This window comes from Lipotes vexillifer, unplaced genomic scaffold, assembly GCF_000442215.2.
Source record: "Lipotes vexillifer unplaced genomic scaffold, Lipotes_vexillifer_v1.1 scaffold247, whole genome shotgun sequence".
Lineage (NCBI taxonomy): Eukaryota > Metazoa > Chordata > Mammalia > Artiodactyla > Lipotidae > Lipotes > Lipotes vexillifer.
Window position 1 is genome coordinate 122641 of NW_006794161.1, and position 18915 is coordinate 141555.

At 33.2% G+C, this 18915-nt stretch overlaps 1 protein-coding gene across 1 annotated transcript in view; it reads left to right on the forward strand.

The window, feature by feature from the left end:
- Positions 1 to 18915, forward strand: part of CACNA2D1 (calcium voltage-gated channel auxiliary subunit alpha2delta 1) — a gene marked incomplete at its 5' end in the record, with an annotated part of 180611 nt that overhangs the window by 110097 nt on the left and 51599 nt on the right. The window contains 6 exons of the mRNA XM_007467043.1: positions 1547 to 1624; positions 3507 to 3581; positions 3858 to 3932; positions 11007 to 11078; positions 12331 to 12402; positions 13510 to 13571. Of these exons, the coding sequence (XP_007467105.1) occupies positions 1547 to 1624; positions 3507 to 3581; positions 3858 to 3932; positions 11007 to 11078; positions 12331 to 12402; positions 13510 to 13571 (434 nt within the window). The remainder of the gene's footprint in view (positions 1 to 1546; positions 1625 to 3506; positions 3582 to 3857; positions 3933 to 11006; positions 11079 to 12330; positions 12403 to 13509; positions 13572 to 18915) is intronic.

Below are 18915 nucleotides of genomic sequence, written 5' to 3' on the forward strand. Positions count from 1 at the left end.
AAAAAAAAAAAAAAAAAATTATGCAAAGAGTGCACCCATATATACCTTATCTTATACCATGCTACCATTTTTAAAACTGTGCGTATACATATACGGTCGGTCCTCCATATCCGTGTGTTCCATGTCTGTAGGCACAACCAACTGCAGATTGAAAACATTCAGGACAAAAGAATTTCAGAAAGTTCTTAAAAGCAAAGCTTGAATTTGCCAGGCACTGGCGACTGTTTACATAACAGTTACATTGTATTTACAATATTTACATTGTATTAGGTATTATAAGTTATCTAGAGATAATTTGAAGTCTATGGGAAGTTGTGCATGGGTTACATGCAAATACTACCCATTTTATATAAGGGACTTGAACATCCGTGGATTTTGGTGTCTTTTGGATACTAGGTGTCTAAATTATCTGTAATCTGCCTTTCTTTGAGGTGGACAGTTTTCACTGCAAATATTAATTTGAATATTCAATTAAGGATTTTTCATGGTCACATGTTCTTCCTTAGGATTAAGTAGAAAGCCAACATGTATATCATATATCATACAGCCAACTACGTGTAGTCATTTCCTTAATTTTAATTATTTTTATTATACTAAAAGTGGTACCTGAAGGTTTGACTTGGAAAGTGAGTTGAAAATCAACCAGGACTTTCATATTTGATGCTTGCAGTTGTCTTGTCTGCATCATTTCACTTTGTCAAAAATCACTGTTTATTTTGGAGAGTATTTAGAAGCAATATTGCTTCTTTTGAACATCATAGTATACTTACCTAGAATATCCCAGAGATGCAGTATCAGTAGCATGTTTTTTCTGTTTATAATGTTATTCTGCTACACATCTGTGGTTTAGCATGAAGCCTTTGGCTTAGGGCATGAAAAAAGTTAAGAATGAAGCGAAAAGAAAAGAAGGTTAAATAAATCATTTGAAACTATATATATATATATATATTTATAAATTTATTTATTTTATTTTTTAATTTTTGGCTGCATTGGGTCTTCGTTGCTGTGTTCGGGCTTTCTCTAGTTGTGGAGAGCGGGAGTTGCTCAGCAGTTGTGGCACATGGGCTTAGCTGCTCCGCGGCATGTGGGATCTTCCTGGGCCAGGGCTCGAACCTGCGTACCCTGCATTGGCAGGCGGATTCTTAACCACTGCGCCACCAGGGAAGTCCCTGAAACAATACTTTAATATCACTCTGCTCATGGTGGTCCCAGGTATTAGGTGAACTATCACTCACTATGAAAAAAAAGTGGAGGGGCAGGGTTACTGAAATGTTTAGTGTAATTTGATTTTTATGGTTATTTGTAATGCTCTCTTAAGAGTAGTATTTTAGATGTTGCATGCTTAAAGAGCTGCCTACTAGATCCTGCTTATTTCTAAGGCATTTCATTGCTTTTTAAAAAGTAAGCTTTCAAAATCAGTTACTAATTTTTTTGTGGCTGTTTATAAAGTAACTAAAATGCACTGTCAGATATCAAAAACTAATGCAGAATGATAAAGTTTAAATTGTAATTTTAATTTGACTTTTCTCTCTGAATCTATTTTAAGGAACTGGGACTTGTCATTACTGGAACTCTTCCGGTCTTCAACATAACCGGCCAAAATGAAAATAAGACAAACTTAAAGGTTAAAAGTTAATTGATAAAATTAATAATAATAAATGATAAGCTATGACGTTGAAGCTCAGTGTGGATAAGATATTTCTATAAGGAAATACATACAATGTAACTGTCTCGTGAGGCGGGAAGTAAAAGGCACCAGCTGCCTATGTGATAACCACCTGGGAAAAGGGAAATGCAGGTCAAGTTCTCAGTTCCCCAGAGCCAAGATTCAACTTAACTCTATTTAACTATGACTTGATGAGAACACAAGTTCAGACTCCGGGAGTAATTACATGATAAATGGACAGTACTATTGTGTGCACATTTTTAAATGCATCTAAGATATCCTTGGAGTTCAGAAAGAAAAATCCAAAGAAAAACACTATGGTGATGTTTGTATCAGGTGTATAGGTACATTTTTAGAATCACTGCTCCTCCAACTTACATTCAAAGGAGTTTTTTTAATTGTCATGTAACTTAAGGACCTGATTTAAATGATAGTTCTCCTTATTTATTTCTCTTTTTTTAAGATTCAGGAAAAATACTCAATGAGTTTCATTAAAAATCTTGATTTCTATAGTGCTGGTAATATTGTCAATGTAATATAATGCTACCAACTTGAAGTTCTACAGGTTTTGAAAAATATGTCTCTTGTACTTGTTAAATTGTCTCATTTTTTAAAAATACTTTTGATTTAAAAGTATGTTTACATTTCTGTTTCTTAGCTTACATAAGAAGGAATTTAAGAATGTGGGAAAAGTTAAGATTTTTCAATGCTAAGTACTCATTTTATAGTTCGGTTGACATTCCTGATTTGAGGGAAATTTATTTCCAGTTTATAAAGAAATGAAGTCAGTTGCACTAAAGTATTGTTTGTTCACTTACTATAAATGTCAGTGGAACTCCTTATTTTAATAATGTGGCCATAGAAAACATTGGTTATTCCTCTTTGGGGGCCCATTACCATTCTTAACTGTCTGCTGGTTCTAGTCATCATAACTCAGGAAGGGGTAATTCTCTAACTCCTCATGTAGATTATCTAAGGGATTGCTTAAATTTGGGGTATTTGCTTAGACTAGGGTTGATTTATGGGAAAAGAGCACAGCTGTTGACATTACTTTCTCGTTCTGTGTGCACCTACACAAAATTTAAAATGTTCTTGTGATAACTATTAACTGGATTTTATGATTTTCTTTGTAACATTTTGATTTATAATTTATATAATTACATTTAAGATGAAAATTCCTGATTCTAAATTTTAACACCGTTCACATCCTGTGTCCCATAGAAGATTATGATAACAGTTTACCACATGGCCTTTTTGATTTGCAACTAGAACTGTGATGCCCATTGTTTGGTATTTAGAAGTTAGCAGCAACAAGAAATAGTGTTGTAAGAATTTCTGCTGTTTTATTACAAATAAGGTCACATATTGTACTTTTCATGTATACATAGGTATTATCAATCCATGGTTTTCTCATTCCATATTGCCTAATTAACTTTAAACTGGACATTTTTGTGATTTCTTAATCATAGCATACCAAAAATTTAGTTTACACTCACAAACACACACACACCCCTACAGCTGCTGACTGTACAGCAATTAAAATAAGTATTAGTAGAAGAAGTATCAAATTTAAAATTTCATATGTCTTTTATACTTTAGCTTTAATCATCAAGATTTCACTTTTTAAGCTAAATAATAATGATACAGTTGTGGGAATATAATCAAAGCTGAGAATCATTGCAAGTTGATACCAAAAGTGCCTCACCCTTACATATATATATGTTTAAGCTAGTATGGAATACAACCATTGTCAAGCAGAAGGATGAACGTATATAATAATTGTGTAGAACTATGTAAATTTTCGGTAGAAAATACACTGCCTTTTGCTGTCTTATTATAGAACCAGCTGATTCTTGGTGTGATGGGAGTTGATGTGTCTTTGGAAGATATTAAAAGACTGACACCACGTTTTACAGTAAGATGCAATTTACTCTTTTGGTAACTTTTCTGTTTTAAAACTGTATGAATTTAGCTTGTTTTCAAAGCACTTAAAAGGAATTCTCAAAAATTTTGTGCCGTTATCTTAGCAAAGGAATTAAATATTTAAAAGGATGCTTAAAAGAGTGTAAAGATATCACGTTATCTTTCTTTATGCTTTAAAATATGTATTTAAGAATTTTTTTTTTTTAAAGAATGTGGATTTCTGATTGCGACTCAGGAATCTTTAAGGTTGTTTCTTATCATTTTTCAGCTGTGCCCCAATGGCTATTATTTTGCAATTGATCCTAATGGTTATGTTTTATTACATCCAAATCTTCAGCCAAAGGTATGTATATAATTTATTTACAGTGATTAGCATTCTGTAAAATTAATGATTAATGTTCTTAAAAGGTTCATCATTTTTAAATTCACTATACAGCACTAAGTATAAAGGAACTTTATACCTGTAACGTTAATAGATGACAAGACCACAGTTTATAATATATGAAGGTGTGAAAACAGTTTTCATTTTCTCTTACCTGTTTAGTTCTGAAATGTTTCTGTCCGCTATCCAGTTAACCACTACTCCTATCTCAAAGGCAGCCATTTTCACCTCCTGGGCCTGAGCTTCACACATCCCACTTGGTATTTTGATTAGGCTGTAAGGTGGTGAAGGAGATGGCCTGGATAGGTGTGAACTTGAGAGCATTATTCATGTTCCTCTATGTGTAGGCCATTTGCATTGCCCTTTTTCTTTCTGGTAATTATCTCCCCTTTCCATCTGCCAGGCTTATAAAGATATGTATGCAATTCAAAAAGAAAAAGTCAAATGGGATGGGCTTCAGAAATGAGAAGGGTTTATTAATCAGGGAGTTATATGGAAGTGATAAAATACCATACATGAACCATTTTATCCTAATCTTTATGCCTGTGTTCCCAAGATATAAAATACTTTCCTAAATGTCTCATCCAACTCATTTCACTTTTCATTAATGCTTCACAGGTTAAAAACTTTATTTATCCAGAAGTAAAATTGGCAAGACCTTATGTATTTTTAATTTATAAGCATCTTCAAGTTATTGTTTAACTTTGAAGATAATATTAAGGATACTTTAAACCATGCTGGATGGAAATATATACAGACTTATGCATATTATTTCCTTCTCCCCAGGCATGGAGATTTAATGTTAGTGATGTTTTAGGACACATACAAGTATGTATGTGCATACACACACACACACACACACACACACACACACACACACACAAAGTTGGGTCATTAAAAACTGTTCAAAAAGTAATAATTAAGAACCATTAATATTGAATGTAAAAAAATATTAAATGGTTATAATTAATGTCTATATTTTATTTCTCACTTTAGAACTTATTTCCATATAAAATCCATCATGATCTAAATATTTGCTAATTGTATGTAGCTACTGATCACCCTGCATTATTTTTAAAGTTGTTATTTTATTGTAAATGTAGTATAAGTATATTTTCACATTATTATTAGTCTATCACAGCTCTTTGAAAACATATGTTAAGTTCCTCTTAGAGTTGTTCATGATGGGCTAATCATTCTAAGATTTTTCCATAATTGAAAATTTTTAAGTCTTTTTAAGAGTTTTTAAAATTTACAGTATTATTTTGTATTATGTTTGTATATCCAGTGTATTTTATATTATATTCCCGTAAGTAAAGTGATTTAAATGCAGTGATAATGTAATGTGCTGAAGGGTGTGAAGGATCCCTACTTTTACATAGTTGAACATTTTATGATTGTAAGTCTTAACTCCTTCCCCAGAAAGAACTAAAATATGTCATAGACAAAATAATAAAAAAGAATAATTAGAATAATCACGTATGATGTATATATATAAAACCATCATTTAGAGATAATTATTTGAAAAGGGTTTTCCCCTTTTCTGCATTCTTGTACTAATAATCAGTATTTATGTAGAAAGTATTTTATTACTATTTGAATGCTGTTAACATATATTTGACTCATATTTGGAATAATCAATTTACTAAAATTCGTAAAGTTACAAAGAAAATATAAATTCTTTAGAAATTCTTATTAAAGCCCAGGTGATTTTTCTTCAGGATTATGTTAGCTTTTCATATTTTTAATATAGGAGATTATTATAAACAAGTGTGCAACAGAAAAAACTTTTAGAAAAAATATTGTTTTAGAAAACCATTAAAAATCAAATGTTTGAACAATCAATGTATTATTTTTTTCGGAAATTCATGCTTGTGAATTAAATATGCTTATCAGTTCTCATCATTAACAGGTTAAATATTATAATTTCTTTTTGTGGGTGACAGTGCTTGCTATACAGAGAGATACAAGAACTGATAAAGGATGATATAGTATAAGATAGTTGTTTTAGAAATTGACAAACATTGAGGACCAATATGGTTAGAGTAGTATACTAACAAAATTAATCTTAATTTTTTCATCCAAAATTCACCAATAGAAATAAAGGAAAATAATGCTACATTCCATAGTACCCATTATTATTTAACAAAATCAAAGTCTAATCTTACACAGGTATCCTTTGCTGAATGCCTTTTGTTTTCTTTTTGAAACTGTAATCTTAATTCACATTGCTTCAATACAATTTTGAAGTTTATAGAAGGCAGAACAAGTGTCCTAAAGCCAAGAATATCAGAAAATAAAGTAGCTATGAATCTTTTGCATATCTAATTTTCTGAGGAATCATTACTTATCTTCTCAGAGAGACTTTTCAAAGTCTCCACCATGACCACATTTTGACAACTGCTGAATTATGTATCCTCCTTTATTCCAAAATGCATTTGAGAGTTCCTCCGTTGTGTTTCAATGAAATAACCAGATTAGGTATACTTATTAAAACCTCATTTTTATCAGTCTAAAGAAATATTTATTGTATAGGAAATTGTGCATAATTTACATTTTAGAAGTCCATATTTAAAATAAACCTACAGTGTTATGACTGAATTCTTCATTTGTTCCATGGATGTAACATTTGATGTCACTAACAAAGGCACAAATTTTAAGCGTTTAAGACTGACTTTTTAATATCCTATCGTATTTATATTTTAACACGTTTGAATCATATACATTCTAAAGAATTCCTGTTATTTCCTTTTTTTAAATCACCATAGGGAATTCTCCGACAGTCCAGTGGTTCGAACTCGCCGCTTTCACTGCGGTGGGACTGGGTTCGATCCCTGGTCAGGGAACTAAGATCCCGCAAGCTATGGGGTGAGGCCAAAAATAAAATAAAATCAGCAAAGAAGTTGCATGAGACAAACCATCTTTCTCATTTCCTGCATTCTCACTTCTTTTTTCCCTAGGAATAAAAGGAAAATATTAGTCATTTTGCTAAAAAAAAGTTTGAGCATTTTTACTAGCAATACATATTTTATTCACTAAAAATATTTTTGAACTTTCATTTATTGACTCATCATGAGCTTGATGATACCTGTTTCTGATCGAGGAAATACCTGACCAAAATTGATGATAGGATAGAACGCTTACCCATGTTGATATGTAGTATGATGAATTACCATCTTTCTGTTGCTTCAGCCTATTGGTGTAGGTATACCAACAATTAATTTAAGAAAAAGGAGACCAAATGTTCAGGTAACTGTGAATGAAGTTAGCAGTGCCTTCAAATTTGCTAAATCAGAGTTGCAATTAAGCTTCTCTTCCTAAAAGCTTATGATTAATGCTGCCTTTCCTGACAGCAAGCTTCCAGAGCATGAGATGGAGATGAGCATCATTTTTCAATAAGCCAGAGCAAAAATGTTATTAATAATGGCAGAGGGTATGCATTTGCTGACTAAAGATTGCTAGCAAATGATGTAATAACAATTATAATCCGAGTAATCACAATTAAATGGCTTCCAGAAAATAAATTTGTTATTAAATATTGTGAAGTTAGTGTCAAATCCTTGTAATCCTAACAATTTGCTTGTAAAATTAACGTCTTAGTGGAAATAAAAATACAATTCTAATATATAATTTCTATAAACCACACAATGTAACCCAAAATTTCTTTGGATTTCTAAGTGTATTTTCAGATTAGCAGTTAGAGGAAGTTCCCTTCACCTAATTAAAAATGTCCAAAATTGCAAATAAGTATTATCTGTCAAACTTACTGCAAAATCTTTTCTCTGATGGAAACATATTTAAACATTATTCTATGTATGCTTATTTCTATAAGTGCACTAAAAATAATCAGCAAAAAAGGATACTTCCTATAGTTTAGTAGAATTTAGCAAGAGCATTTCAAAATTTCAGAGAAAGTTCAATATGACTTAAGGTTTTCTGTGTAAGCCCTTCATTTCTTTTAAAAAGTTGGTAACATTATAATGGAGAGGTAGTGTGATATTAAGAGATCATTAAGCCATGAATTAGTAGAACTGAGTTCCAGTTTGTTCTACTTATAGCCAACACTATATCCTTGAGTAGTTCACTAAACCCCAAAGTACTTCAGTTTCTTCATCTGAAAAGCAGGAAGATTAAACTAATAATTGTTTCCTGTCCTACACAGTATATTCCTAGGAAATTGAATACATATATTGATCCCCAGCTCCATCTCCTGAAAATTCTGATTTAATTTGACCAGGGATGGGAGCCGGGCTTCTGAAATAGTTTTAAAGTTCCCAGGTAATTCTAAAGTACAGAGCCAATGGAATAGAAGCTTCAGTTTCCTTCTAGCTCTAGAATTCCATGACAATCTGAATTTCGTGTTGTTGCATCAGTCTCCCATTTCTTTTGTGATTCCTGTAGAGGTTAAAATTATGTTTATGTCTTTTCTTGATTTATTAAATTGTTTTATGTTACTCCTCTTGCATGTTTCTTTTTGTGGATTACCTTGGATTATATTCATTGCAGTCATGTACATTTTAGTGAACTTTTAGTTTTGCCGTACTTTCAAATATTGCATGTAAATATTGTGATATAATTTAAAAATAAACAACCTGAAAAATGGTTTGTTTTATTTTTGTTTTCCTTCCAAGGAAACTCCAGATGGCAAACTAGCAACCACACAAGACGTCTGAACTTGGAAAATATTTTTTGAGCTATATAGTATTTTTAATACTACTACTAATTACTTCAATTTAAAATTTAACAGCATTGCCTTGTGCCTTTTATTTTAGTTCCACAAATGGTATGGTCTTTATATCAGTTGATATTCAAATTTTACAAATGAGAATTGTTATTTATTTAAAACATCAAACAAAAGTACTGGGAGTGCAGGGACTGGAATCCAGTTCTCAAGCCTCTCTTCGTGCTTTCTGATGAGAAGAGTTCTGCTTTTGAATTTTTCAGTCACTGTACCTGTAATGAGTCTTTTAAAAAATGGTCAGCCAGATTGCCATTTAAAAAGTACAAGTGATGCATTGACATTTTTCTTTTATGATTTCCTTTTCCTGTCTGTGTCTTTGTATGTTGGATTGGGACGTGATCCTCATATTGCCAATTCTTCCTGATAATGCCTCCTCCATGCATGCTGTTTGGGTCTGATCATGCTATGCATTATCCATTGCATGTAAGATAATATTCTTATTTATGTTTATATTTTATCATTTTATTTTGACTTTGTTTTGTGGTGAGTTAAAATTTTAATACCGATGTGAGGGTGTTTGTGTAAAGATAATTTATTTCATGAGACTTTAAGCAATTCAGAATAATTTGTCAGCTTTAGAGTATCCTTTTGATAGAAGCTTTCTCAGTTTTGTTTTTTAAACAGGACTAGAATTATTTTCAATGCTGATTTTTATTTTCTTCTTATAAAATATTACTTTTCCAAAGAGTATTTGCTTGTGAGCCAATAAGATGCTGCCTAAACAGTGATCAGTATTTTTACCTTTTGCACAATCTAATACTTACTTTCAATATTCTGGAACCTTGTGAATCTAGATATGAAGTTCATAAGCAGTGAATATTTTTTTAATAAAAATGCCAGGCACAGTTGGATTTTTTGGGGTTTTTTTTAATTTGCCTTTAAGAATCCCCATTCATCAAAACCAATGGGAATCATATATTTTCATTATTTAAATGGAGCTACTCTTTGAAGGCATTTTTGTCTTTATTATAAAATAAATACATGCCATGTATACCGTGTAATTCAGCATTTGAAATAAATATGTTTAATTTTAATACATTTTTAATTATTGGCATTGTCTTGGGTAGTCAGCCCTACTAAAACAGTATTTAAAATAATGATGATCTGAATGTATTTTGGAAGAGCCTGTGAAGCTGAAATTTTTAAAATTCCAGTGACCTTGCACTAATACAGCATAATTTCTATTTATTTATTACTTCTATCTAATTAGTTATCATGTATTGATGGTATTTATTTTAGTAAATATTAAAAATCCAGTTTCTAAATTTTTACAGTTGTAAAATAATAGACACCTATTATGATTTTATGTTCTATTGAACTTTGAAATTCCACTATGGCGTGTTACATTACTTAGTAAGTGTTGTAAGAGAATAGTATATTTTTGTTTATCAGATATTTTGATATCCTCATTTTATGATTGAGAAATTTTTTAAATGTCATGTGAGGTAAATTTACCAGGTTAACAGTTTCATTTGATATGTTTATGTAAATAAATAATATGCCTGTTCCATAGTGAATTTGATTTCTTATTACACACCAGCAAGAAGCAGCAGTAGGACGTGTAAAGCAGGAAAACAGTATTTAGTGAACCTAGGGGTTATTATTCAAGTTAGACTTCAATCACAATAGCTAATCTTTATTAAAATCCTTATGACTTTACCATAAATTTTATCTTACAAAATTGACTTAATTTGACTCATTAAAATATATTGTAAAATTTCTGAGTTTCAAATACATGAAGCAAACTTGAATCTTTTCTTTATGCATTTGAAGAAGGAAAAATAAATTTAGAAGAGTTTGTTCTCCTTAGCAAATTCAAACATTTCTAAAACATTTTCCCTCGTATAATTTTATTTTTTATGGAATACAAATAATGTATATTACTTACACATTGCCTTTGTTTTATTGCCAAATATGTTATCCACATGGCTGTATTTTGCTCCTTTCACATCCCAATTAAAGATAAAATCTGTAAGTGGATCTTCAAAAGTCATATTGCCACAGAATTTATGATTATAAATGTCCTATCTAACACAGGACTCAAAACTCTTCAGTTGGTGATTAATCAAAATTTGTCTGCTATACTTAAAGCTCAAATCCCTAGCCTACTTCTTATTATTTTTAAATATATATGAAAGAATATACCTTTAGATAATTATTTTGTCCACTTTTTAAGATACCTTTGGTAAGTAACTTTTATGGAATTAATTTCGTATTTAAATATCTATTGAGTTATTCTGTATACATCATCATTTTACCATGTCATATATGCTTAATTACTATTTTCTGTGTAGAACCCCAAATCTCAGGAGCCAGTAACTTTGGATTTCCTTGATGCAGAATTAGAGAATGATATTAAAGTGGAGGTGAGTGCAATCAGTCAGCTTGAACAGCACCCTCAGGTCAGATGCTGGTGTCCTTCCAGTCCACAGGGATCTGTTGAGCAGCTTCATTGTGTTGGTTCTGTCTTAGGTACTATACACACAAAGATGAATGTTTTTTATCTTTAAAAATTTCTAGATCCTGGGCTCTCTCATCCGAAAGATCATATGAAAAGGAATAAATATTTTAAATTGGGTGTGACCTTAGTTTTTTCTTTCTCCTTCCACAGGTAGAGTTATTTTCAGTATTTCAATACAAATGTAACTTGTAAATTTCAATAAAAAACATAGAGAGGGGGACATTGCCATAGAGTTGAAAGCAAAGTTTCAGGGAATTTAATCATCCAACCACCCAATAAGCAACATGAGGAAAAAAGCTGCCATGTTTGTCTTAGTACTCTATACTCAGAAAGTTTCTATTTTATTTCTAAACCAAAATTGCATGCCACTTCCTCCGAGAGGGCCTTCCATAATAATAGGGATAATCATTAATAATAACATTTATTGAGTACATGATATGTGTCAGTCATGGATTCTCAAGAGTCTTTGAATAGGTACATTGTTATTATTATTATTATATTTGTTGTACTGATGATCTGTTTGAGGTACAGGAGGTTAAATAGCTTATCTCCAGTTACTCAGCTAGTAAGTAGCAGAACCAGGATTTGAACCTGGCTCTTGCACTCCAGAGCAGAGATTTTTAAGATTCTTTCAGATGAATTAACTCCTTCTCTTATCTATTCAAAGGCCACCATATTTCTTTTACAGTTTGTCACAGTGTGTTTTAATTTGTACTTGCTTTACACACTTTATAACCTTACTCCCTCAATGTAGAACAAGAGAATCTATTTATCATAGTTAACCTTAGACTGAGGCATAGTGCTGGGATGTTTTAGGTAAATAATGAATATTTGTTGTAAAGTATTTTGACAGGATAAAGTAGGATCACGTAATGGTGAAGAGCTTGGTTTCTGGACTCTCATGCCACTGAGTAACTGTAATTATATTTAACCTCTCAAGTCTCAATTTCCTCTCCATCAATTCCATAAAGTAATTGAACACTTTTATTAATTACATTTCAAAAATTAATGACTGGTTGAAAATATTTCATTAAGAATGTTTTTATCATCTTAAGATAATGTAAAATAATGATGTGGTAACTTTTAAAAGAATATTTCCACATTTCAGTAGGTCAGTTTAGTATCTGCTATAAAGTAATTGTTTCAATTCCCCTTAGATTCGAAATAAAATGATAGATGGAGAAAGCGGAGAAAAAACATTCAGAACCCTGGTTAAATCTCAAGATGAGGTAAGAATTAAGTCAGGTTTATTCTTAAATTAAAATGTATATATTAATAATGATTGATATTAGTGGTAAAGCAATATTTATTCATAAAAAGGGACATTTCTAGAAAACAAAAATTGTTTAAAGCACTCTTTGCTGGAGGGATATTTTTAATAAGATTTTTAACTCTGAAATTTTTATAAAATGTTGCTTTATATTTGATGTATAGAAGCAACACTGTGTAGTTGTTATAAAATGAACTTGACATCATACATTCTCCTTCATCCTGCCGACTAAAGTCCTCATTTCTTCATCAGTAAATTGTGGAAAAGAATAGTATTTCATTTACTCCAGGGAGTTGATTAAATGATACAATGACTGTAAAATGTCTAGATATTGCCTAACACCAAGTTATATTCAGTGAATATTATTGTTCTGATGAGGATGATGAAGCTGGTGATAACTAAAAATACTAAAAGATACATATGTGTCATCACCATACCTAATGGAAGAAGTAATGATCATTTCTTTACTACTGTTCAGTAGCTCCATAAGAAAGATTCAATATCCATGAAGTTATTTAGCTCTTACTTCCTTTCCCTAGTGGATATAGTTGTCTTTCTAACCTTCAGTGATACTAAGTAATTAGTCTCTTATAATAGATAAGTACTATAATAATAGCTTAATAAGAACAGTAATGTGCTAACCATACATTTGGGTCTAGACACAGTGCGTTACTTTCCTGATATTATCAATTTCTCTTCAACATACCCTACTATGGAAATATCTGAGCATTATCTAATACTTCAGTCCTGTTTCAATATTAAAATGTATTTTTCAGGAAATTTAAAGTTTTGAGGTTAATAATTTGGCATAAATTACTAAGATTTTGCACTTAAACATCCTTAAAATTTATTATGTAGGTATTTTTTTCCCTAAAATGTTGCTTTACACACACACACACACCCCATAACAGAATATATAATTGTAGAATAGTATAGATCAGATATTTGTGAAGAAGGGTATTGAATGATGACTGAATTTATAAATAGAGACTAGCATTCTGCTCTTCATATAAATTCACTTCAAATGAAAAGTGATGATAACCATGTCCAACTCTTTTTTTTTTAGAGGTATATAGACAAAGGAAACAGGACGTATACATGGACCCCTGTCAATGGCACAGATTATAGGTAATTAACCTTATTTATTTCTATGTGTGCTGTATAAAAGAATGTTCAGTGCCTTTCACCTATTTTTATTTTTTTTATTTATTTTTATTTATTTATTTATTTTTGCGGTACACGGGCCTCTCACTACTGTGGCCTCTCCCACTGCGGAGCACAGGCTCTGGACACGCAGGCTCAGTGGCCATGGCTCAGGGGCCCAGCCACTCCGCGGCATGTGGGATCTTCCCGGACTGGGGCACGAGCTTGCGTCCCCTGCATCGGCAGGCGGACTCTCAACCACTGCGCCACCAGGGAAGCCCTTGCTGAGCATTTTTTGTTTTGTTGCTCTAAGGTCACCGCTTTCCCTGTGGTCCTGCTTCCTACAGCCTCATAATACTGAGGCTGTTACGAAAATGTCCTTCTTGTTACTTATTCTCTCTTCCTCCTCTCCCTAACACCTCCCATCTTTGGATCTCATGTCACCAGACCATACCACGCACCATTCTTCCCTTTGAACAGTCATCTCCCTCTGGTTCCTGTAAGATATCAGTTTCTGTGTGGTTGCCACCCTCTCCTCCATTCACATGGATCAGTGTTTCTCAAAATATTTGAGACATACCCACGCTTATATAAAATAAAATGAAAATTGTTTACTAAAATAAACTTTAAAAGAGATGAAAACTCAAGTGGAAAAAAATGTTTATTACATTTCATAGACATGAAATTCATGTGTCAGATTGCTATAAAAATTTCTAAATGCTTACTCTCAGTTTCTATGCTTAATTAATCAAGAGCTGGTAATAGATAGTTTGCAAGTGGGCCAGGCCCCTTGACACATTTAAATACCAGTAACGTAGATGATTTTTCTGGTGCCTGGACTCTCTCTTTTTTTTTTTTTTTTTTTTTTTTTTTACTCCTCCCCTCTGATGATCTTGTCATTCCCCTATCTTAGCTCCCTACTCCAAGGTCATGTTTTACAACTCTAACATTAAGACTGCAAGTCCTACATAATCTTGAGATTTTTTTTATCCAACTCTCAGAGTAATACATTTTAGCTTTCCAACCCCTCCTTCTAATAGTCCAACGGCAACAATCCTTTGACTCAATTGAGACCTGAAATCCATCAACCCCTTCGACCTTTCACTGTCCTTGCCTTCCTCACGTCCTTGTACCCCTCTTTATTCAACATAAATTCTTTGGGTCTTACTACGTTTTTTTTTTTTTTTTTTTTTTTTTTCAATCTCCTCCCCTCTGATGATCTTGTCATTCCCCTATCTTAGCTCCCTACTCCAAGGTCATGTTTTACAACTCTAACATTAAGACTGCAAGTCCTACATAATCTTGAGATTTTTTTTATCCAACTCTCAGAGTAATACATTTTAGCTTTCCAACCCCTCCTTCTAATAGTCCAACGGCAACAATCCTTTGACTCAATTGAGACCTGAAATCCATCAACCCCTTCGACCTTTCACTGTCCTTGCCTTCCTCACGTCCTTGTACCCCTCTTTATTCAACATAAATTCTTTGGGTCTTACTACGTTCACTCTCTTACACATACCCTCAACTCCCTGCATCATACTTAGGTTTGGCAAACAGTAGTTTGACCAATCCCAATCCTGGTTAAATTATTACTAACACCACACTGCACCCACACAGCTACAAATGGGAGAATTAAAATATTCCTTGACGGGTGACATCCAAAATTCAGGACCTTTAACCTTAAGTGTACTTCAGTAGTGCCTGCTGATCTCAATAGTCCAGTAAATTTAGGATGCTTCTAGATGACTTTTGATAGCCTCTCTTCACTCCTCAAACGCGTCTCTTTCCCATCCATTTTTCTCTCAGGTGATGTCTTCTGTTTTTCTCAGTGAAATAGGAAGCAATCAGAAGAGACCTTCTACCACATAACGACTTGCATCTATATCTCCGTCTCCTATCTCTATTTCTATTCACAACACAATAACAAGAGTGATATTATTAATACTTGAGTTATATTGTTTCATTTCTCTAGTCAAAATTCTCCAATAATTTGCTATCTTAATCTCTATAAAATCCGAAGTTTGTCATGACCATTAGAGAACGTACAGCGTCTGACCTAATTTATCATCAGTTCTCTGAAGTTACCTTCTCATGTTCTCCACTGAACCACTTTCATGTTAGAGCTACACTATCCTCCTTGCTAGTCCTCATAAACCTGGGACCATTCTGCCTCAGGACCTTTGGACCTGAAGTTATTTCTGCCTAGGATGAATTTTCCCCAGGTATTCACATGCTTACTCCATCTTCACACCTTCCCTTACTTTTTTGTCGCCTCACTAAGGCCTTCCCCAATAATCCTACCTAAAATGTAAAGTGCTTCATTATCATTTGATATTATATATGTGTATATGCACATACACACACATATATATGAAGCATATATAAAGAAATTTATTTCTACTGTTTATTGTTCGTCTTCCTTCACTATAAATTCTAAAAGGGCAACGTTCTGAGATTGTTAGACTCTGAGATTCTAAGATTGTTGCCTGCTTTGTTTATTTTTGAATCCTCAGCTCATAAGTCAGTGGCACACAGTAGACATTTTGTAAATATTTACACAGTTAAATATTTAGATTTTCAATTTGTCTCATTCTGTCAAATCCAAATAATAGTTTCCAAACTTCCATTGCAATACTCAAATATGAGGGCCTCTTTAACTACATAATTAATATACAGTTAATATGTAGCCTAGTTAATAGGCTGTGGTGGACTCAACTGTTCTTTTCCTAATAAAACAAAACAACACTCCTCCCCCCTCTGCCCCAGAACATACACATAACTTTTCAGGGGAGCCTAGAGTGCTGGGGATTCCCCTAGAGCTGTAGTGGGTTGCTAGCATGGCATGCAGACTAGGTCTAGAAGAGGGGCACACGCTTACCAATGTCATGAGACACTACCTGCCAGTCTTTCTCCAGTTTTCCAGTTTTTGACATAATTTTGAACCTATTGAATAACACCAGAATGAATGTTTATTTTACTTGTGTCTCTTGATTTCTCTCTCTCATTTCTATTAGGCATCTCTTTACTCATATACAATCTTTATGTACATACCTAAGTAATTATTTTTCTTTCCGTTTCCATGGTTATTACCACCTTTCATTTTTTTGGATAAACTTGTCAAAAGGTGTCACAGCCAACAGGAAATCTGGGAGCCCTGTCTCATCAGCGATGATTTCATGATAAAAGGAAATGTTGGATGCACATGTGGGAAAGTGCTCTCTGCCTTTGTTTCTTAGACAAACAAATTCTAAGTTAGAAAAATCATTTCTTTTTGACCCTGACAGTGAGTCAGTCTGATGGTTGGTCCTACTGCAGTCATAATTATACTCTGGGGGAATTTTAAATTCTTACTATACCTTACTTAAATATGTTTTTAATAGTCTCACAAATGTCTCCTGCATTCATCCCCTTTCCCTCACACACCAAGTTGTAATACAGGTGGCCAGATTGATGTTCTTTTCTCCAGTTCTGAGTACGTCTCTCCTTGTTCACAAAACTTTAGTCTCTTTCCATTTTTATCCAAGTTTGGATTCCAAGTCTGAAATTCACACCACACATTTCTAGCCTAACTTGTCTGCCCTGTCGTTTCCCCCACTGCACTGCACTACCCATGCAAACCACTGTTCTCTGAACAAGCCGTAACTTCATACCTTTGCATGTTTTCTTCACACATTCTCTTCACAAATCTACAACTCAGAGCCAGATTAAATCTATTTCCATTGTAAGTACTCCCCTGAATCTCCGTACAAATAAATCCACGAATAAGCTAGAACAACATATTACATCTAAATTGAAGGGGGAAAATGGCAGTGTTTTTATTTAATGAATTAGGTATCAAATTTCACTTAGTGATTTCTGTCTCCTTAAGCCTTGATATAACTTGATATAACATATTTTGAAATATAGTAGTTATTTTAACAGAATGTTCTCTTTTTTTTAATGAAGTTTGATTTTTATGGTGATATAAATGAGTTGAAAAGTGTGTTATGTTCCATTTAACTAAGTTAACCATGTTTATGGGAGTCACAAAAATATTGCATGGGCTGTATCATCCATCTGGTGGCCACTGGCTTTATTAGACTTTTATTCCTGGGAGAAAATAAAGCAGACTTGAGTTGTTGGTTTTATAAGGAGAGAGACAGCAAACACTGCATATGGCAGCATCCTTGACTCAGAATGTTGATTGAAGAGCTTATCTGCTATAGGTTGAAGAAATAACTGTTGCCTGAAGAAAAAAATCATTAAATTATGTGTAACCATATTTTTCTATAAAATAAAGTATAGCTATTAATAGCAACCTGAGACTTGCAGGCCAATAAAATGTATATTCGATATGTCAGTTTTAAAACGTCTATTTTGTTCCTCATGGGTTTCCACACTGTTTTTTATGGTACATGAGATGTAACCCAAGCTTACAGTGTGACACTGTAGCAGCCACATGATGTAATGTTATCGGTCTTAATTTGAAGTTTCTCTTAGCAATAAATGCTGATAGGGCAATAAAAATGTCCTAATTTCCCTTGAGAGGCATTTGTGGGAGACAGTCTTCAAATGCTCACTAATTCTGCTCTACATTTTATAAATGGCAAGTGAATCATGAAAGGTCATCTTGCTTTCAGACTAATTGCACTGCTTATTTTAATTTTAATCTCTGCCTCCCCTTAAAGGAAGTTACCTTTAAAATGAATGTGGAGATTTTCATTAAATCTACATAACATTTTATTTCTCTGACCTTTTCCCATAAGGAAAGTTTATGAATTACTTAATGATGGAGAAAGATTTGGGAATTGGAGGTAACAAGCATCCACTTATTTTGCTATCTTGACTGCATAATTAAATTGTAGCAAATAAGCCCTTGCATTTTTCCTCTTCATAGAGTGAATTTTTAGCATATATTCCTAAGAAGAAAAACCTGGAATTCTATATTTTGTCCTGTTCTATATTGCTCATAAAAAATGTATAACAGCATTACACTTTGGACATCCATCCTCAAAGCCTGGGAAACATGAGGCTTGAGTGATTTAGGCGAAGATCTTCTGCAAATGCCTAGAAATACTCAGAAGCCTAGAAATGCACACATTTTTCTGTGCATTGCTAAATTTGGGGTTAAATTGTAAAAATGAATGCTGAGGGCTTCCCTGGTGGCGCAGTGGTTGAGAGTCCGCCTGCCGATGCAGGGGACATGGGTTCGTGCCCCGGTCCGCGAAGATCCCACATGCCGCGGAGCAGCTGGGCCCGTGCGCTATGGCTGCTGAGCCTGCGCGTCCGGAGCCTGTGCTCCGCAACAGGAGAGGTCACAACAGTGAGAGGCCTGCGTACCACAAAAAAA